This window comes from Corvus cornix, chromosome 2 (genome assembly GCF_000738735.6).
Source record: "Corvus cornix cornix isolate S_Up_H32 chromosome 2, ASM73873v5, whole genome shotgun sequence".
Taxonomy (NCBI): domain Eukaryota; kingdom Metazoa; phylum Chordata; class Aves; order Passeriformes; family Corvidae; genus Corvus; species Corvus cornix.
Genome location: NC_046333.1, coordinates 50,049,837 through 50,073,065, shown reverse-complemented (window position 1 = coordinate 50,073,065; position 23,229 = coordinate 50,049,837). Strand labels below are relative to the sequence as shown.

Genomic DNA, 23,229 nt, shown 5'->3' with positions numbered 1-23,229 from the left:
AGTTATCAAGTCAGAGTGAAGCTGGATTCAAACGAGGTGGTTCATCCACATGATGCAGTCTGCTGGGAGAATTTCGCCACAGGTTGCATCTGGACTGTTTTATCTTCTTTCCTTATTGTGTATAATATATTAATTTATATTACACATAATACTAGAAAAATTAAATAATGTTTTTCAGGCAGCAGCCTAACCATTCCAGTTAATCACTACCTTCAAACTGAAAACAGTCTGAACTGTTTAGATATAGGCTCAAGTTTTTATTATTTATTGGAAAAAAAAAACCCTCCCAAAATTCTGCTCCTGAACCTGCTAAAGGGTCACTGGGATGTCATTGGTGCCATCAGCAAGATTAATAGCATGAGTGAGAGAAGTGATTCAAATTCCTGAATGCTTTAGACAGTGCTGAGTATTTGAAACATCTGCACAGGGCTTGCAGCTACTGGACCTACGAGAGAACTGTACTTCTCTGGAGCAATAGCTGGAATGCAGGTGGGATATCCCACTGATCTTTCCTCAGGCTTCTGGCTTTCACCAGATAAACACTGATAACATATTTCCGGTTGCAAGAAGAAAAAAAGGAAATATGCATTTATCTACAATATTTTGCATTTCACTTTCCAGGTGAAATGTACTTAATAACCTCGAAAACAAGTTAATTGTACTAATTTTTATGTATCATTAGTATAAAACAGGCAATTTAAAATTTGTCCCAGATAATACTTTTGTTCTTTGATGGATGTTCTGTAAGCAGCAGAACTGCACAAAGATGTGAGATGGAAAATAATTCTGCAGTTAGATCTACTTTCTTGGGGGGTTGGACTAGATGACCTCCAGAAATCCCTTCCAACATAAATTAGTTGAGTCTATAACATGTTTTTAAAAATACCCTTGTGGAAAAGCCTTTGATGAGAAGTATTTAATCATAGAAGATAGTAAAGAACTGTGCGGTCACCATACTGATATGGTGTATATAATATCAATTTCTCAAAAAAAAGGGGGATGAGTGCCATCTTACTGCTTTGTTTTTCACTGTTACATATTTTTTCTTTTTACACTGAATAAATGTGCTCTAAAAATGCAGGTCTTCTTAGGGAGAGGCATTGAAACACTCAACATTAAATTGAGGTCAATAAGACTACAAAGGTGAGAATAATATGCAGGTAAGTTTAAGCTGTCAGTATGAAAATAGATCATACTTAAAATATTTGGGACATTGCATTAAAAAAAGATTACTTATATAATATATTAGAAAATGCAGACCTTCAAAATGATAATTTTAGAAATTATAGGGGACTTGAAAACCAGAAATTGACTAAAACCCCTGAAAAATAAAGAACAGTTCTACTATCATAGGCAAAGAATAACTGAATTCTGAAGATTATATAAACTTTGGTGATTAAAAATATCACATACTAGGCATTGGTTTTAGTATATTTCATCTTTCCAATGGCTTTCCATTCAGCCATTGAACAACAGGTTAAGTTACAAAGAGCTATTGTTCTATTGGTTTTTCAATAAAGCCCTGTCAAAATCACTGGGAAGTAAAAAGTAGCAGAATGATTTAGCACATCAAGTCCAAGTGTCAGTTGCTAGACTGTGATAAAACTTTTCCACAGAAGAGTTTTTCTCAGAGAGGGTGAAGAATGTGGGCAACTGAACAAGAGAGCATCCAACAGAGACAGATTACATTTTAAATCAGGTTTAATCTGAATTTTATTGTCCCTAGCAAATCCATGTTTCTATATGTGGTCTCTAAAGTAATACAATGATAATCTCCTATACCCTTGGTATGTGGCTGAAGCATGGACATACCAGGAGGCCTCTGAAGTAGGGAAGAAAAGCTGTCACTTCCCAAGGCATCTGTAGCCTGATGATCTACAAAATTAGTAACCTCCTGTTCTGCCCTATCACCTTTGTCAGTAAAAGCAGGTCTGTCTGTGCTTTCCCCTATTTCTATGTTCTGTTATCACATACTATAAGGTCATGTCTTGTTGCAACTGCTTATCCATGCATAACCACATTAAGCATTTTTACTACATAAATATGAGAAGTTTTTGAAAAAATATGTGTAGCAAGTCAGTCATTATTCTGAGTAAACCAAAGACAAATGATCATTCATTCACTTATGGACAGCAATCCAGGAATAGTAACAAATAGGTGATAGGCTATGTATTTTGGAAAAAACCCAATATGAACCCAGTGTAAAATTTGGTGACAGTTCAGTCTGAATAAAAAAGTACTCATTTTCTGCCCAAGTTTCTTTAAACTTAGTGGGATGTTAAGAGTCAACTTGCAAATGCATAAAAAAATAGATATTAACTTTGCTGAATTTTAGACAGTCTCTATTTAGTCATCCGGATTAAGTCTGTAGCTACCAGTTGTTGATAGATACAAGCACCTCAAAACCCCAAAACATATCAAAAAAACCCCTCATCCCACATACATCACACCTCTGCGAGGAAATACAACAAAATACCCTCCAGAGGCTCGCTCTCTCTCTCTCACTCTTTTCCCATACTTTGTTACTGGATTTTCCTATCCTATCATGTTAATTAGACTAGTTGATAAGTCACTTTTATTATTAAAAGTGACTTTAATAACCACCTTGCCTTTCATAATTCTAAACTGGTAGCTCTATCTTCTTGATTGAAAACACTGAACTTGAATATAGAATGAAAAATGTACAGATCTCTGTACCAGTTTCTTCTCCATTACAGTTCATCTTTTCATGATTTTAAATACCCTAGAGATATTTTTAGAAGTTAAATAAGGGATTAAAGGAATGTCTCTTGTCAGTTTCATACCTTTAAGATGTCTAGTTTTCTTATTTGAGGTTTCTATTTGTTTAAAAGCTACCTAGCTGAAATGGAAGCCACCCACATAATTTTTTCCAAGAAAATTAGATATTTGCAATATAATACTTTGTACTGTAGCTCCATTCCTCCATCATACACACTACATCTAGCTTCAGTGGTCTGAACAAGCAAAGGCATGCACATAATTAATTCCATGAGGGACAGCTTATTCATATATTTGCACACACAACTCTTGTTCTTTGTATATCAGTTACACATAATTTACAACGACTATTTCTGCTAACTTGAGTACTCTGCATAAATTAAATTCTAAATAAAGCTCCAAGTTTTCAGACATATTTTTGTTGTAGCTTGATCAAACATTTTCTATTGTTCTACTTGCACATGAGTGCGTGCACACACACACACTGGAAATGGCTTTTTCTATTCTTTAGCTTGTGCTATGCAGTAAAATGGTTATAAAAATAGCAACATGGCAACAGTTGCTTGCACATGTGGATGTCATAAACATTTTGTGTTCCTTTACAGCCCAACTCAATCCAAGGCACTGTCGCAGCAGTGGGCCCACTCCAGGAGCCGGCACGGGAGAGGGGCTCTCAGGCACCAAGGTGATTTGCAAGTTGCAAGGGAGTAATACATACGGTGTGAATTAGCTGTAAATTAAACGCACAAGTGTTTTCTTTATAAATGACATATATTTCAGAGGAATTTCTTCTCAGAAAGGGTGATTAGACATTGGAATGGACTGCCTAGGGGAAGTGGTGGAGTCTCAGTCTCTGAAGGTTTTTAAGGAAAGACAGGGTGCGGCACTTAGTGCCGTGGTCTAGTGGGCATGGTGAGTTTTGGTCATACATTGGACTCAGTGATCTCAGAAATCTCTTCCAACCTAATTAATTCGGTGATTCTGTGATACACATATGTGGACATAGGATCTGTGCTTAAAAATAAAGAAACCATAGGAATATAGTTTTTTTAAAAAAAGCAAGCAAGCACACTTCTTCTGTGTTGAGAACGAATATGATCCAGGAGACATCCCAGAGACATCAGAGGTCTCTCCCAGCTCCCCTTAGCCATTGCCCACCGGGGTCTCCTGCTGGCCCACCCAGCACCCCTCCCCGAGTCCTGGCTCCCAGTGTGGGCACCCCTCGCTCGCCATCAAACTCCGTCCCCAGCATGAAGCCCTGTCTCGATTCACGCCCAGGCTGGGGCTCCCATTTCAGTGTTACTCCATTTCTACTGCACCCAGGTCTGGGACCCTCAGTTCAGGAAGGACATTGAGGTGCTGGAGCATGTCCGCAGAAGGGCAAGTGTGATGGCGAAGGGTCTGGAGCCCAAGTCCTGTAATGAGTGGCTGAGGGAGCGGCGGGTGTTTAGCCTGGAGTAAAGGAGGCTCAGGGGTGACCTTACTGCTCCCTACACTGCCTGACAGGAGGGCGTACCAGGTGAGTCTCTTCTCCCACGCAACCAGCAACAGCACCAGAGGACATAGTGTCAAGCTGTGCCACAGGAAGAAATAGTTTCTTCACAAAAAGGGTGTTTAGACGTTGGAATGGCCTGCCCGGGGAAGCGGTGGAGTCACTGCCCCTGGAAATGTTTAAGGAAACACTAGATGTGGCACTCAGTGGCATGGTCTAGTTGAGGTGGTGGTGAACAGTCATAGGTTGGACTTGACGATCTCAGAGGTATTTTCCCAAACTGATTCCCTGATTCTAGAGGCACGCTGGAGGTCCTGGCCCAACAGCTCGGCCCGCGCCTCGCTACCGTCCCCCGCGGCCGCCCACAGCGGGTCTCTAAGATGGCGGCGGCCGCCACCGCCGGCGGGCAGGTGAGCGGGCGGGCCTCGCCCCCCGGCCCGCCCGGCCGCGCCGCTCCCCGCTCGGAGCGGCGGCACCCCCGCCGGGGCTCCTCGTACCCGTACGGCGCCAGCGCCCTCGGCCTCGCCCTCTCGCTGTGCTGTGCTGTGCTAGGGAGGGCTCGGCAGCGCCACCGCACCCCGAGGCGCGGCGCGCTCCGTCCTCCCGCGGCGGCGGAAGGCGCTCGGCTCCCCCACACGGCCCCGGGGCGGCAGCGAGCGGCTTGGATCCTCCGAGAGAGCCGGGGCAGCCTTTCCTAGGCAGCGGCTGAGCACACGTGGGCCCCGCTGGGGCCGCGCGGTGCGGCGGCGGAGAGCCGGGGCTGACAGGGAAGGGGGGCTCCAGGGTGGGGAGAGCATGAGATCCCGCATAACGGAGGGTGCGAAATACAAGTATTTGAGCACAGCCTTCCTGAGTGTGGAACGCGACACCCGGGATTGGTGCTCTCTGCAGTAGGTGTGTGCTCCCCGTTGTCACATCCGCACTCCCCATTGATGTGTCCCGCAGTGCCGGAGCCTTACAGCGGCACGCTTGGGGTGTCTCACAGCTGCTTTTCTCCAGAGACCACTTGGTGTTCCATGGGCAGATTTTGCACGCGTAGAAAGACAACTATGGCCGTTTGTCCCAAATCTTTCCCCTACAGCTGCACTTGACAGCTGGCCATACCGAGTTCTGGGCAAATGGCAGCGTCCCACAGCCGCTGTGTGGAACAAGCAGCCCTGTGAGTGCCTGGCTGCCTCTGGTCAGAGTGACACAGGTCCCACACATTTGCAAGTTATTTTGTGTATGTTTAGTACACCCAGAACACGCTGGAGTGGTTGTGCAGCCAATACAGGCCACTCTTGACATGCCTGTCCGTGCTTCCAAGCCATTTTGTACGTGTAAAGTTGTATCAATTTTGTGTTTTAAACAATAGTGATCATAATGATAGCTCATCTGTTAAACCCATTTTTTCTGACACACATTTTAGTTTTTATCAGCCACTAGTAAGAGAGATCCATAATTCTTATGTTGGTGGATTTTGTTGGTCTTGCAAGTTATGACACATCACTAATATACTCTGAAAATAAAAATTGTCTGCATTTTTCAATGTTAAATGTACAAGCAGAGTTTTCTAGATGCGTAGCTTTAAAATGTCATGTGCACAGTTTTAAAGTAAAACTGCATAAAATAAAGTTGCAACTGTAATGCAAAGTAAGCAGTTGCCTTGTTCATCACGAGTACTGGGTTAGCTGACCTGAGTGAGAAGCCCATTGTCCAGTTAATGTACATTAATTTCTCATTTCATGTCTACCAACCATGATTCTCCACAGGAAAAAAAAAATAGTGTAAGTGTAGCCTAATCACTGGAGTATTTTTGTCAATATTAAATAGAGACTGGCATTTTTTACCTCTTTATCTCTCTTAGACTATGCTAACAGTTTGCAAGGTGCTGTGATACATATATTAATTTTGGTGTGCACATTAAACTCTAAGTTCACCTATGTTACAATGTAATGAATCCATAGTGGTGTAGTACATTATACTGACAAACGTCCTGTATACTGTCAGGCAATAGAAAACCAGCTGAAGATCTGTGGCTATAAGAGCAACATGGATGTCGTAGCACTGTATCTGGCTAGACAGTAAGTAAAATGTTTCTTGTTTTGACCTTTACTAAAGTTGAGCACACAGTAAATAGTAACCTTTCATAGTGCTTTATGTATCAGGACCTCTCTGAACATTATGTATATGTGAAATGCTAGTAAATCATAGTCTTACGTAGTCCATACACGTGAATGAAGAAATGGTGAGGATACACCGACACATAGCAGAACTGTGCTCACAGCTAACAGCCTCATCCTTAGATACACAGTCTGTCTCCAGCAACCCAGAGTTGCTTGAGGGTCTGTGAGTTCACAGAGTTGTACATGAATTTCTGCCATGGGGAGCAGAGGAGTGAGCCTTGATGGGCCGATCTCTGCCTGTTCTAACAGGCTTGTAAGGCTGGGTGGAAGGAGTATCAAGAAGGCAAACAAAAAAACACAGGACCTGCCCAGTCTAAGAACTGCCAAATTTCTGACCTCCCTGAAGAAATCTGTTACTGCAATGGCAAAACTCAGTGGTACCACCTTTGAAATGACCTGCATCTCTACTGCTAAGAACTGAAGGGAGGGCAGGGCAACATGAAGTGAATATAAGCACAAGAACGGTTATTTTGGGCTGATGAGAGAGCTGATCTCCTCTGAGAGTTTTATGAAACAGCTTGAGATGTGGGGCAGATGAGGAGAAGAAGATGTGCTAAGTGAAGGAAGGCAAAGCTTTCATGAACCTGTGGGTGATCTAGGTTGATAGAGGTGTATGCTGTAGTATGAACATGCTGAGAGGCTGCCATAGAGGGATGGATACATGACAGGACATACTTCAAAGTTTTGGGAAAGCGTGCTTTGAATTTCTGGCCAGGGCACAATTCCAAGTGTTGCATACCTGTCTGCAGCCTCACAACTGCATCCACTGCTCACATGGTTGATAGCATACAGAAAGAACTAATGTAGTTTAATAATTCAGGGACAAGGTTTTCAAGGTCTCTTGGTCCAAATGAGTGAAAAAAAAGAAAGGTGTTAAGGGATTTCAGTGTTGTCTAGTCTGTTTTTGATGGAAACCATATGGTCTTGAAAATCTAAATGTGCTCACTAGTATGTTTGAATTTCTTATCCCATCTCCTGATTTACACCAAGAAAGTATTTGATAATTTGTGACGTAAAACATATAGTTACTGTCAAATTTTTTAAGATATGCATTTTAGAAAGAAGAAAATGTGTAAAATTTAAGGGAGAAGTTGAAATAATGAGATAATTAAAAGGTGCATATATACATACTTTCTAAACAATACAATTATTATACTGCATATGTAAAGAATTAAGTCTGTGTATACAGTCTTAATTGGCATATTTTCTGTTCTTAAATGCTTGAATGTGTGCCCTCACTGGCTTTGAAATATTTTTTTTGCTATAGAATAAAAAGAAATGTTCACATGGTAGATACAGAAGTGATCTGTCTGCCCATGAAACCATTTTGATAAAGATGATGCAAGATGGATTCTCTGATGATTGGATAGAAGTGAACTCCTTTTATTCTGTATCAGTTTATATAAACTTGAACCTCATCCAAGCTCAGTATCAGATCATGCCTCCTTTACTGTTGGTTTGACATATTTTTCTGCTAGCTGAAATAAGAATATGGAAACAAATAATTATAGTCAATCAAATGAGAGAGAATGAGTTACTATTAAAGGGACATGAAACAATGTATTTTGGACACTGAAAGCTGTCCTCCCAGGGAAACTGATTAACTTAGCAGTAGGTAGAAAGAGAGTGCTGCAGGCCAAAAAGGATCAGTTTATAAAAGACATACAAAGTCTGGAAGGCATCTAGAAAAGGACAGGCTCTTTTAAAATGTTGGAGAAATTAAGCTCTACCTGGGGCAAATTAGATGCCTTAATATAAAAAAAGCGCCACAAACAACAAACCAGATTGAGGCTTGGAGATAGTGAAGATGAGGCTGTTACTAGACAGGGAGTAAAGCCAATTAAATGTAAATCTGTAAACTAGTTGTAGAGTGGCAGTGACCAAGAATGTCAGAAATTTTGTCTTTGCTACCTGAAATGTAGCTCAGGGGTGCACAGGAGAATCAGATAGGAGCTCTGTGTGTCCTGTCAACAGCCATCTGCTTGTCCCTGCTACTTGCAGTGGTGTCTTTTTCTGTTCGTTGTGATAATAGACACATTAAGTTAGTTTTTATGGCTTATCTGGGAAAGCCACATAAACAATTTAACAAAGTAACAACATGAGAGATAATCTGATTTTCAGTAATACAAGGGACTAAAAGTATAGCACCTCAACTTTGTAGGGTTTGCTCTTGACTGACTTTCATTTCCAAATGCAAGATGAGAAAAGGCATCCACCCACCCTCCCTTTGTCTGTACCTGGAGGGTGTGTTGGGAAAAAAAACCCCAACAAATAAAATGACAACATGGAAAGATAGAGACCAGGTTTCAAAGTTGGAAAACAAACATGACTTTAGCCTGATGATATGAGGTTAGTTTTTTTCAGTCCTGTTACTTTCTGAAACACTGGCCTTAGTCTTGCAACACATTAAAATCCACAAGGAAATTTTTATTATGGCAATTAAAAATTGTCAAGTAAAGGTAATCTATAATTTTTCTAGGGGAAATTAAGAACAGTTATTTAAAGCAATGAAAAATAAAGAAGAGCAATTAGTTAAAATTCCTTGGCACCTCACTAATATTTTGTGGTCAGTAGGTAATTTTTTATTTATAGTACACTAGCAAACTCAAAGTGCTAGATACACAATTAAAAAAATAAAACCGTACTAGCACATGGGAGATCATTTCAGCCTCAGTGGATGCAGTGGATGTGCTAAGTTTCTATGAGAACAGGACAGGAGTGGAAAAAGGGCAAAATATTTCACAATATGCACTAATATAAAAAATAATAAAAAATGCACATTGACATGTTTGATGTCTGTCTTCTGTTGGCTTCTCTGGCACTCTGGCTGGACAATCCCCACTGCACCTTCAAAGCAGTTTTCCTTTTAGCTTCATGTCCCCAGGGTGCCAAACTTCTCCTCCTGTGTTCTGAGCAGGATTTCTACAAACTGCAAAGTACATGTGACTCAGACTCATAACTTCTGCTGTTATGGAAAAGCAATTAATGTATCACTTATTTTGCTCCTGTTTCTTTACCACCTGCTGCCTCGTTATGCTTGCAGGTGTGCAGAGTGCTTACACTGTCTCTGCCATCTTGATCTTTTTGTCTTTATCTGCTATAAATTCTAGGGAAGTGTGCCTTTCTAGTTCTTGTATAATATTATTTATGAAAAATTAAAATATTTATAAAATTACTAAGCACTACTGATGTTAAATTTGTTACTCTTTTTTTTTATTCCACCAGAGGACTAAGGAGTATCCCAAGTCTATCACAGTTTCCCAGATTAAGGTATTTGTGGATTAACAACAATAAGGTAATAAAATATTTCTTTAAAGAGCAGAACAATGCATCTATATTCTCTGACTTTTTTTTTTCTAACACAGTATTATGTAATTGTCAAACTCATCAATTACTTTTAATTTCCAGGATAATTTAACTGTCAAATATAACAGATTTGAAGAAACCTTGTTTTTTTTAAATTACAGAGTATAAACTAATGTATTTTCCTTTAGATTCACATCAGATTTATCAGTTCTGTGTATTTAAGAAGCAGAGGTTCTGTGCTAATTCCTCAGTTCCCAGTGTAGCTAGAGTGGGCAGTTCTTGGAACAGACCGAGGGGTGATGTGACTGTAGGACAGGAGTGGATTGCAGGAAATGCATGGCTCTTCTTTGCCCTTGCAGACATGCACAGTTTATTTCCTGGCAGGCTGATGGTCGAGGTGAGGTTGCTTTTTGATGTCATGCACACAAGAGTGACATAAAACTCTGTGAAATGAGCTTCTCCCTGTGCACAGGAAGCAGCACTGCAGTTCTAGGGATGATGGGGTATCTGCTGCCCTTACACATTGTGTCACCTAAACTCGGTGTATTTAAGAGATTTCCAGACAAATGGGTAGAGTGTGACATTGGGCCACATTAATTTCTCTTGTTTCCCATGCAGTGTAAGGTCCTAAATCAGTTACACAAACCACGTGCTTCACTTTCTCCATCTGTGCAAATCTGGATCCTAGTGTTTTTCATATCCTCTATGGGTTTTAAGACAGTGCTCTGTCAAAATGTCCAGACAATACAGTTTCCAGTCAATTGTAAGCACATTTTGTCTGACACAAAATCATGTACTAGACAGTAGAATTGTCTGATTTAGAAATCTACATATTCATAGCCAACCATTACTAAATGGTTGAATTGAATCCAAACCCTCACCATTAGTCAATGGTAATAAAAAAGCAAGAAAACTAATAAAACCCCATAAATATTTTTTACTGTACAGTAGTTTACATGACTTTCACAGTGAACCCAAATTCTTAAATCACCAGAATTGCTTGCTCAGGTAAGTAAGTAGATCTGTGAGCAGCAGAAAAAATAAATTTACATTCCATGTCACTTCAGAGCACATGTATATCTGCTGCCCCAGGCTAGCATCAGTTATATGGCATCTTATGTCCAATTCATCAAAAGATCTCTATTTATCCAACTATTTTCAAAAAAAGCAAAAGTATAGATATATTAAAATATTGAACTAAAATCACAGGTATAATAAGGCTTTTCCTTGTATAGATAAAGGACATTAAAGAAAAAGAAGAAATGGCCTGATGACTAAGCAGAACTGATCTTGCTGATCAAAAAGGTTAAATAAATTGGATTTTTGATCACTTTCCTACCTAAGCAGTAACAAAGAACATTCTTTTGTTGTTCTGTGTAACTTGTGTGGAGAAGTCACTCAGTGGCTTTTCATAGGAAAACCTTACTTAAATGCCTCAATAGGAGGAGCATATTTTTCTGTACTCAGTAATTTTATCAAAAAAAAAAAAAAAAGAGCAAACTTCAGATGATCCTGAAAACAAAACTTGCCAAAGATAGGGAAAACCACTGTACCAGGGAGTGGGAAAATTTCTGTCTTAATGCTCTTCCTTCCAGCTTTCAGATACTGTTAATGCATAGAGCAAAGCACATTTATTTTGGAGTCAGTGGCAAAATTCAAGGACTGAAATAATTCCTTCCCTAACAAATTACTTCCCATGACAGAATTCAAAGAGTCAGGAATATCATTCTGTTTGTTGCTCTTGCATTTAAACCGTGGGATAAAAACTTCCGCACCATTAGTGGTCCCAGTTCTCCGCGATTATAAAGGTCAGCTTGTTATCCCACTGCAGACACTTTACCTTGCACTAGAGTCAAGCAGTACTGGAATTGAGCTTCTCCAAGCAAGAAGGTGTGATTCCATAGGGACTGAAGATAGCTCTTTATTGGGAATACACCTCTACACATACTTACTTTTTTTTCTGTAACTCTAATTGATTCTCTAAATATGATTAGATGACATTTCTGAAAAATTAGGACAAATTTGTGCTCTTTAAGCCTGCTAGTGAAAAAATAATTCAAAAGCAAGAGGCCTGGTTTATTCCAATTATATATTTTAGGAATATTTTTAAACCAACATAGAATTATTGTGCTCTACAAGGGTCTTCTCACAATAAAAATTATTTCAAATGTGGATAGAAGGAAAAGAGAATGTGGAGACCAGGGAATTTCAGAGAAATGTCCTTCCAAATACAAATGTTAAATCTGTATTTCAAAAAATTAGATAAGGCTGTACTGCTTGCATTTGATGTGTAATTAGTATTTCTAATGAAGGTTGAACTGTCAAGAGAATCCTTAAACCAAGAGTCTTAAACAGAAATATAAGAAACTACTTGCGGTTAAACAGTTTTCAAGAGGCCACATTTATAATTCTCTGACACTGTATTTAGACTGACATATAACACTTTGCCTAACTCTGATTTCAGATCCAAGATTTAACCTTCTTGGTCAAAAACTATTGCTTGACTGAACTCTATCTCAACAATAATGAGCTGACAGATATAGCAGGTACCAATCTTCCATTTTTAGATTGTTGAGCAGAGGCCTATACTTTCTTTTCTCTGTATTGGCATTCAAATTCATAAAACTGGATGACAGGCAAGTAACTTATTGGTTGAAAGCTCCTATGTATGCATAATTAGAGTGTGTTAATTATTAGATATTTAATTTTTCCAGCATACTTGAGTGGCAATAAGGTGATATGTTTATTCTGGTATAAGGGATGAAATGTCATTTACTTTATGTCAGGCAATTGTGAAAAAATTTTTGATCTTACATGACCATGTTTAATATTGAGAATTCATAACCAGAAGTATTTTGCAAAGTTACCGCCAAACTTGGTTCATTGTAAAAATGCATCTGTCTTATACTTCTGTTTCAGTTTTGCTTACCCTTGTAGATTGAAATGGCTTTACCAGACTTGTGAATTTGTGAATGAACAGACCAAAGCATAATAGATTTCTAAATATTTTAGACATTTTAAATGTTAACATTTTATTTTTCTCTGTCTCTGTAAAATGCTGGGATGAGAAATGATCTTGATTAGTTTCTGTGAAATTTTGAGCTAACTTTATCTTTGAAAGACATAAGCATGGATACAAGAGACAATACAGATGATAAAATATGGGTAAAGAGAAGGGTATCATTAGTAGAGAAATGTGGATAAAATACTGTATATAATTTGGAAAATGAGATGTCTAATCCTGATGTGTGATGATGTGAACATATAGTCTGGGTCGCAACAATATTTTGTAATGGCTTTTTAATACATCAGTAATTACTTGGAACTGAACTATTTTCTAAGGAATTCACTATTTATTATTTGTGAGGCAAAGGCGGTATTAGGGATATACTATTGTTTGTGAGGCAGAGGTAATATTAGGTCAAAGGTAAAAGGAAGTGAATTAATCAAATATTATAGGGATATAGGAGGAAGGAAGGGAGGCAGAAGAGAGGTTGCAGTTGCGGCTGATTTGTTGATGCAAGGGTGATGTGGACAAATGGAAAGAATTGAAATGAAAAAAAGTTAGGCATGTGTTTAAAGGATGTGACTAGAAAGGTGAAAAGGACATTGAAATCTCTAATTTATTGTTTTAATTAATATCTCATGCAATGTGTTACCAAAAGACAGGCATAGATAGATAACTAAAATATCAAATTTGGTGTACAGCATAGCAAAATAATGTTCTAGTAAAGGCAGAGGTGGTGAGAATCATTAATTATTTTTCATTTTATTTCAGGTGCTCTGAAACACGTTCATTGCAGATTCTGTTTCTTCACAACAACGAGTTAAAAAAACTTGGCAAAACAGTGAAGGAATTGAAAGGAATGATAAGCTTGCAGACTCTAAGTAATATCTTCCTTTTATTTTGCAGAACAGCAAGTAGTAGCTTTCTAGTTTCTTATCAGGATATTTCTTGTCTGTTTCCGCTCATTTGCTAATAGCTTTTGAGGCTAATTATCAATTTAAACCAAATTTGACAGAATAAAGAGATGTCTAAGACATGAAAATTCCACAAAGAGTACCTCAACTGAGGAAAAACTGCTAAGTGAGTTCAGAAGTGAACTTTTTGGCTGCTGGCTAGCCAGTATCTTGGATGAGTAGCTTGGAGGGTGTCTAAGCAGTTTACAGCTGCCTCTTTGTAATGGAATACAGGAGTACAGTGAGATTATCACAGAGGTGAAAGGAGTTGAAAAATGGGTGTTATTGCTGTGGGGAGTGTGAGTGATAGGTTATAGAACCCAAATTCCTGCCTCATTAATTCTCTTGCTTATAGAACTTCCTATCTGCATCTTTTTGGCAGACTGTATTTCTAGAGCCTAAGAATAAATACACTTTAGGTATTATTCATAACAATGTCTGTTAAGGAGCATACACTAGCTGGAAATGGAAATTTCAAATGAAGTTATACAAGACACTGTTGGCACCACTAAGTTGCAATGTAAGAAGTAGCCTCCAGGGAAGGTAGGATATATGCTATTAAGATATTGAAAGTGAAAGTATAAGCAGTCTTTTTCCATGATTCCTAAAGGAATGTCAACATATGCCATGCCAGATGCTTGCAAAGAAGAAGACAGGAAACAAGTTTTGTGCCTTAGTGACATGGTTAAGGAGGTGAATGTCAGAATGTCACCAGGCCGTAACACCTCCTTAAGCATTCAGAAAACTGAATGTCTGATTGTGGGAAAGGAAAATATGAATGGAAAAGCAAACTTTTAATTGAGCTTGACTTTGGGCCAAAACTAAAAAAACAAATCTAGTGTTTAGGAAGACAACATGCCAGCCAAACTACTGATATTTTTTTCATTATATGCAAGATAGAAAAATTAGTCCATATAAGAATTCAGTCGTTTGAAGTGATTAGGCAGAGTCTGGAAAGACATCCTATGTATGAATGGTGCAGTCACTTGATTTTAATGTTAGCTCTACAAATTAATAAGGAGCTTCAAGAAGCACAGAAAGTTTGTTGTACTTGTTGCAACCATCTGTGGGAAATACCTAGCAGATAGTTAAAGTGCTGCTGAGTTATTATGAATGGCAGTTACAAAGGCACGGTGAAAATTGGATGCAAATTGGACTGGCCACCACCATAGAAAAGGAAATGTTTGAAAGAACAATCAAACAATATATATAATATACTGATCTACCCTAATTAAAAAAAAAAAATGTTGTTTAGTTCAAAGATTTGTACAATACTATAGTAACCCGTGGAAGAAGCTTAACAACCTTAATAACCATAATTTTAAAGTCATTCTTTCTTGACCTTTGCAGTCATGAAAAAAATTGTCAGTGTGTTTGCTCCAAGGGGATTTCATAATAATGAGTTCTCAAATTAACAGGTCTCTATTGGTTTAATAAAATGCCCTGTCATATTTGAACTAAATTAAATCAGTAAATGACCAAAATAAATTTTAAAAGTTGTATCCTATACATCATATTACTATATAATTTATCTGCCTTCTTGCAATATTAATAAGTAATAAATGGGTGCAGAATTTGCACTGTGTAGCTTTGAAAAGGGCTGTGCACATAACTCACTTTTATAAAACAAAACCAGTGAGACTTCTCACTGTTATGAGGTAGATCTTTTTTATTGCCAAACAATCTGATTTTAAAAAAACCCCGCTTGCTAGCCTTCAACAGAGCTCCTGGATGCTTAACAGCATTTTATTGTTTTGTAGCTCTTGGGGACAATAGAACTATTAAAACACACTATTATTGTTCACTTCAGGAGTAGCATCCAGCTGCCAAAATGTTGCCAAAATTTCTCTTCCTGAAGGCTCTCTCATGATTTTAGCCACTGCCCTGCACTGGATGTGTAGCATAACAACCATCCTTCATCAGGTGTCTAGGGAAGACACTCAGCTTCAAAAGATTTACTGCACATGCTGCTCACAACTGCAGCCTTTTGGGAGATTCAGAGTGTTTCTTTATGGGCTCACCTTGTGCTCACATCTCCCTTTTGGAATCCAAGATTTTTGTTACGTACTCTGTAAATTGCCTCAACTGATTTATTGTCCACAGCTGATAACATCCTGCTGCTATACCTCAGAAAACTCTCTTGTTCACTCTGTTTCTGCCCCATGTGGCAGAGGCACACTGTTTTCCTACACTCCAGATAGAGAAAACAGACAAAACTGTGGGGGAAGAAAGCATTATCCTAATTTGTAGAACTAAAATTGCATGACCTTGACAAGAAAGTAGATAGCTCAGCCAGGAATTGATCCCAGATGTTTTGTAAAACAAAACCATCTTGATCTGTACAATGGTTGAATTTATTGTAAAAATAAGTAGTAGAAAAATTCACGTTCTCTAAAACAAACCTACAAATCAGTGTTGTTGAGCAGGGACGTAGTCCAAGCAGCATCTAGATTCACAAGTGTTTAATATCAGACCTGGTTTGTGCCTTGGAAAAATCTCCCTTGAATCATTATTCTATTCCACTACCAAACATAGCTGCTCTTAGAGATCTTTCAGAAACATTTTTCTCTTTGGAATGCTGTAGTATATTTTCTTGACTCAAAAACAGACTTATCAGATACATACGTAATATTCTTTCTGATTAACACTTTCTAGGAAAAAATAGATATATATTCCTTTGTTCAGTAAAAATAGAACTTTTGCTGCCACCATGTGGGTTTCTTACTAATTTTAAGTACATTGATTTAAAAAAAATTATTAAAGAATTAAAATTAAAAGTTTTCCTCTGCATACATGGGACAGGTGTTTTCTATGTAGGAAAATACATAGACAGGTTTATTCCAGCCCTGTTACTTCTCCAAAATATCTGCTAAATCCCATCAAGCATTGAGCTCTCTCAGCAGCCATACTTGTCCTGAACAACATGAAATTGCATCCTGTAGTTTACAAATCTGTGTGGAGTGTTTTCAGGCTTTTTTCTTCTACTGTCTCTTATTCAGTAATACCATCTTCCTCTGCCTAACTGCTAAAATGATATTGTAACAGAATTTTTTTACCCTAGAGCAAGTCCTAGCCACAGGCTCTCCCCAGAAAAACAGATTACTGTAGACTGTAGCAGAAGTTGTAAAAATTATTAATTTAAGATTTTTTTCCCCCACTCTGATCTCAAGGTGACAGCCTCCTGATTTTTTTTACTGTCTTAGAAGAACAGTATTTGTATAAGGACATAAATAGCATTATTATGTTTTTTATTTAGAAAAGAAGCCCCACCCCACAACACTTGTTTGTTTATTAGCTGATCTGTGAATGAACCAGTTTCTATTTTAATCAGCCTCAGATATCACTGTCACTGAACCAACTGATTGGGCATGTGAGCTAGGCTAATGTTCCACACCTGGCAAAGCAGCAGCACAGGACTGATACCTGTCTCTGTGTTGCAAAGGTTTGGTTATACAGGTAATGTGAACCTGAACATGAACATTTTAGCCAAGTTGCTAATGGGCTTTTGAAGCTCGATATCTCAAGCCTCAAGGAAAGCTAGTGGGACACAGGGTGTCCGGAATTTAGGCCCTATGAAACATTTTTCTCTTAAGTTTCGTGAGTTCTCAAACTCATCATCTGTCAAAACATCAGAAGGCTTTGTATTTACATTTTATATTGTGTCTGTGGGATACAGCCTTTTATCAGCTCTGATAAAGTCTTAGGTGTCCTAAAGCTCATCTGATATTAATAACTCCATCCTCCTACAAATGTTGTGTCTTACGTTTAAGCTGTCACACCTAAAAGATCATTGTTATTTAAAATAGGTACTACCTAACAATATGTGAGAAAATCAAAGGGAAACCCTTCAGTGTTTTTTCTGTAGATCTTAAAAAATCAAAAAATACTTCAAAGGTTTGGAGTGCATGATGGCACCTTTACTCAGTTCTTGCCTGTGGTATTTTCCATACTCTGCAGTAAGTCAGTTCCTGCAGTCCATGTTTAGGTGAGTAATGAGACTGCTTTGTTTACCCAGAGTAAGAACAATTTGAATTTTATGTTTCATACAAAATCTTTTGCTCCTAGTGACCTTTAATTTTCCTGCCTTGCAAAGTGCTTCTTTCACTGGGTTTGGTTTTTTGTGACATTGTTTTTTTCTGCATACATTTTGCAGACTTATTCCAAAACCCTCTGGCATATGATCCAGACTACCGGCTTTATGTGATATACTTCCTTCCTTCAGTTCAGCTCCTTGACAGGAAAGGTAAGGGTTGCTTTCCTCTCTCACAAAGCATTGGCCGTTGCTTTTGATTTTAACCAGTTTGAAAAAATAGGTGAAATTATCTTAGCTGTTCTTTTACATGCATTTGTTGATAGAGAAAAATGACTAATGAACAAGATACTCGTATTTTGCAAGATTTGTCCAGCAAAAAGAGTTTGCATAGCATAAACACTTTGTTAAATGCTTTTGATTTCTTTTTCTTTTTAAATTGTTTAGATTTTTCTTGTATCTTGGTCTATTTGGGTAAAGATAAAAGCCTGTGCTTAGAAACATGTACCTACCTCTGTGCATTCAGACTAGTATATATTAACATGGGTTATAAGCGTGCTTATTTAGGTATGGATAATATCCTGAGCTATCTATGTGTTTCTGTACATTTAAATATGTATATGAGCGTTTCTTGGTAAGGTAAATGCAGACTAAGCTTTCAAGTATAATAAATATTCACAAGTCATCAAGAGATCTTTCACAGCTTGTCTGCAAATTGTAAATTCTACAGAAAAGAAAATTTTCTTAAGAATAGCCAGATTTTAAATCAGTGAAGCCATAAACATGCCACAATGTACTCAGAAAATCAGCTTTGGTGATTTTTGTCTCTGGTGTTTGGAGAACTGTGTGACGGGCACGACTGAAAATTACTGGAGAGCACTGAGAAAATAGCTGATTCCTACTCAGCTCTAGCTTATAAGAGAGTAGCAAGGAAAAATCAGTGCCTTCTTGAAAAGGGACTGAGCAAGGCAGATGCAGGATATCTGCAGGTGCTGGGACTCTGTGCAGCTGTCGTGAAGGAAAGCTGATGGATGGGCCCCAGCAGGTGCCAGGGCTTGATGAGGAGTTGCTGGATCTCACCAGGTGCCCATTTGCTCACACAGTCATTTTGCACTGGTACCTCCACTCTCCTGAGTATTTGCTCTTGTGTTAAGAGTTGTGCTTAACACAGCTGTCAGGCTGTGTTACTGAATATCACTTTTTGACTGGGAAATGATGACTGAAGCTTAATGTGCTGAAAAATACGTGTTGCATTTACATGTCTAGAAACACTTCCATAAAACTTCCTGGACTTCATCTCCTAAATACAGTTCTACTGTAGTCAGTCCTGGATTAAGACTTGAAGCAGTAATTTGTGTCAAGCTGTATCCTGGACTTTCTATTTAGTGAACTATTTCTCTAAAACATTACAAAGCTTCTTCACCATCTGTAGAACATTACCAGAACATAGTCCTGGCTGTCTCCTTTACACAAGACATGTGCTCATGTTCTCTTACCTTCAGGCATGACTACTGCAGTTCCTTCCTAATTGGTCCCCTAGACACCATGACTCCAAAACTTCCCTGAACTGAAAATGCTTCTGCCAGTTACTTGTTCTAAAAGTTTAGCTCACTTCTGTTCCATAGCTGAAGTACTAGATTAGTATAGAGTTCATATATTTGAACCTACTATCCCCAATTTGATTTAACAGCCTCAAACTATTTGTTTAAAAATTAAAATTATTTCTTTTAAAGTGCGGAACAGGAAGAATTTAAGCTTTTCTTTTGATTGCACTCCTAGGGTTTTCTCTGTAATTGACCAATGGGAATTGAACTAGCCTTAAACCAGGACTTGTATTTACTATTCATAATCAAAATCTTTACTGACTTCTGCAGTAGGTCTCATTTAAGCAGCACGAAAAGTCTTGCTTTCTAGCAAGAAACTCCGCTCAGAAGAAAATATTTTATTGTACAGGGCTTCACCCTAAAGCCTTAGAAAATACCACTCCATGTTCCCATTTTGAATTGTTCTGAAATTGTGTCATTAACATCACTATTGTTAAAAAACTGCACAGAAAATACATGAATAACCTTTTGTATGCAGCCTTTTCAATTGATAAAAGAAAATTAAAATTTTTATATCCCTTTTAACAGCAGTTACACAAAGAGAAAGGGAGTCAGCACTTCATCTCTATAACCCCAAAAGGGCTTGGGTCATGCAGTCAATAGCTTTTGGGAAGAGAGTAGATACATCCCTGGTGACTACGGTGAGATCTAGCAGATGCACTCAACCAGCCAGAAGACCAATAATGCCCTCAGGTATTTACAATACTGGAAGGAAAAGAATACATTTTTAGGTGATTTGAATTAGAAACATTTTTTTCATTCATCTGATAAAATGTTATTGGTTTTAGTAATAAAATATAAATGCATCAAGAACTCAGCTAGTTTGCTTCATGAAGTAAGTAGTTGTAGCAGCAGCAGGCAACAAATGAATCCTTCCACTTGAGAGTATTGTGGCAGATAATTTCTAATCAAACACTGTAGTTACATTATTGTCTTTAAAGACAGCTAAACAAAATTTTTTGTCAGTATGAGTCTTGTGTTTAGTTTTACCTTTATTTAAAACGTCTCAATACACTTCTGACTCTCAGCATCGTAGAGTTTTGATGCCCTCTAGTGCTTTTACAAGATAATCTCTTGAAAATATTTTCTTCTAGTGTTTTAAATGTTACGTATCTTGCCTGGTTTTGTAAGCAGATTCCTCTTTATACTTTCCAAGCTGAGAATATTTTAATGATGTCTTATAATAGCATATAAAGCAGTTTTTAGAGTTCTTAAAACATTCAGATCTGGAAGCAAGAAAGCAGGTGAATACCACCTGGAACCACGAGACTTGTATCACAATCTAGAACAAACTTTGAAATTCCATCAATCTTGTCATCTTTTTTTATATTTTAAAGATAAGAAAACCACCATTGTGCATAGATGACTGAAATAGTAGTATTTTAAATAGCGTAGATGGAAGTTTGGAAAGTAATCAAATACCTGCCAGTTTTTTTAAATGTATATATCACAATAGTAAAACTGAAAGCACTGTATTTAACAATGATTTTGAAGAGGTTGGGAAAAGGAGGATAGTTTAAGCATATTTAATAATTTTTTTTGCTGATGATGATCAAAGTGGGCTGACAGCTGTCTTTAGCTCTGCCCTGCAATCATGCACATATACAGTGGCATCATTATCTGTGAAAGAAAACATGGCTGTGTATGTCTACAGGAAATAAAACACAAGAAACTTAAAAACACTTAATGCAAATAAAATACAAGAAACTTAAGACTACATACACTTAAAACCCAACAAATACTTGCTTCCACAGTAATTTAATAAAATATTATCTTAAATATTTCAAATCATGTGCTAGTTTTCAATTAATTTGAACAAGCAATTTAAGATCAGGATAGTAATCAATCCTCAGCTATTCAAATTGGTGTACAGCCATTAACGTCATAATTTGAACTTTCTGTTATAGGTTGTGAATTTGGAAATAACACAAATAAGTAAGTACTGTTTTGGCTTTCTTCTTCCTTTTACATCTCTGAAGCATTTAATCTCCTCTTGCCATGCTTAAAAAATACCCTAACTAGAGAAAATGTCCAGTAAAAATGAGCTTTTGAAATAGTTTCAGGTCTTTGTATTTAATATAGCTGCAACTCTACACTAGGTTTGATGTCTAAAGTTTAGTATTGAAAGGTATTCCACATTTGGAAATTGGTACATAAAAATGCCATTTATTTGTAAGATCAAATACTGATCACTAGAAAAAGCATGCTCAAAGTATTAAGAGCATCAGAATAGCTGTTCTGTATTATGTCCCAGAAAACATTCTCCTGACTGGCTGTTCAAAAATACACTCTCTGGAAAACATTATGACTTGTAGAATGAAACGTTTTTAGTCTGTACATGATGTTATTTTTATTCTGTTCAGTTTCAAAATCATAGAAATAAATGTAAAACTTTTATTTCTGTGTCTGGATTGAGACAGGAGAAAGGTTGCATTTTAATGTGACATTTTAGATGCACACTTTTTAATAAATCTACAAACTTTAGGTATCAGGCTTGGCTTTATTTTCTAGCTTTACACATGAAAAGATTTGAAAAATGCATTAAAGGAAATAATAAAACCCTACATGTGATATCCTTTAACAGTACTCGGAACACAGGTCTTTAAAATCAAGCTAATTTCTGTTGAAAAATTAATTCTTACCTGCCTTCAGTGGAGTTACCTGTCCTCATTGATAGAATGGATGTGCAGCTGCCTCGAGTCTTACTTACGGAAATGCTGAGGCTTTGCAAGGTGCCTTTTCGTGACAAAGAGCATTATACTCAGTGGAGATAGGCCTGTGGCTTACATGAGGTGTGTCACTACAGGGACGTCTTTAAGAAAGGAGTTCTTACAAGATAGTTTTAATATTGTATCTGAGTTGGAAGGTTTTGGTTCCTTGTCAATCCTGCTTTGACACTGTGAGTCTGTTGCTTTTCTCTCCCAGACTGCAGCTGTGGCAGGATACTTGAACACAAGCTCAGAGGGATCTGGATTCAGAGCTTGGAGAACGGATATTTGCCTGAGGGCTAGTTAAGAGATCCACAGTGAAATAAATGTGCATTTAAATTAATGGGTATAAAATCACTTGAATCATGTCCATTGAATTAGAGCATTAAAAGTATACAATTATAACTTTTGTGGGGGAAAACACTGAAAACAAAAACATTTTTAAGTCTACTATAAATGTATTTAAAATAATTTATAGCATTATTTTTTCAAATAGAATCCTATGACTCTGACCTATTCTCATTTTGTTTTGCTGTCTTAAATTTGGTAGAAGAAAACCTTCTGTAAATTTAAAATTTTTAAGTCCTCCCTCTTAGCGTCATCGTGACTGCTACTTTCACTTTCTACACAGTGTGTGTTGTAAATTAGTCCTGAAGTGGTTTGGAAATGTTCAGGTAATGGACTTGCTTTGTTCTTTTTGCAGAGTACCATTTGAGGACCCCAAAGATGCGGTTTTAGCACGGGCAACGACAAGATCTCTAATGGAATTTTCAGCTGTGGATTGGAACAAAGTAGCCACCTGTCAAGAAAGACGGCTTAAAAACAAAGCAGAAGAGCCCCTTGAGAAGCTGACAGTCCAGTTTAGATGAGAAAAAACCAATTTCTCTCACTAGTGTTAACCCCGTAAGTAGGTTAACATCTCAATAAAACAAGTACACAACAACATGCCTCTAATTAAGTGAATTTCCAGAAAAAAATTGTTATTTTTTATACTACATATGTAGTATAGAGAGTGAAGAAATTAAGATAACAAATGATAAATAGTAGCAATGTTATAAAAAAAGTTGCTTGAAATGCAATTTACTGTAATTTTGTTATCAGAAAGTACTAAACTGCACACTGATTTTTAAGAAACTAAGGATAAATACTTTTATTTCTTATAATACATTTCCTCACGTATTTCTCCTTCCATTCCATCAAAGGCCTAAAGTCAATGATGCTTTCT

The 23,229-nt window shown here is 37.7% G+C and overlaps 1 protein-coding gene across 1 annotated transcript; it reads left to right on the top strand.

Moving 5' to 3' along the window:
- Positions 1–1,133: 1,133 nt before the first annotated feature.
- LRRC72 (leucine rich repeat containing 72) lies at positions 1,134–23,083 on the top strand (the record flags this gene model as incomplete). The annotated part of the gene is given in 11 exon segments (XM_020584631.2): positions 1,134–1,143; positions 3,345–3,424; positions 6,221–6,294; positions 9,622–9,691; positions 12,167–12,248; positions 13,481–13,498; positions 13,501–13,590; positions 17,816–17,905; positions 19,825–19,989; positions 21,204–21,231; positions 22,708–23,083. Coding segments are annotated over 11 exon segments (873 nt in total), but the record flags the coding sequence as incomplete, so codon positions are not given.
- Positions 23,084–23,229: the final 146 nt, after the last annotated feature.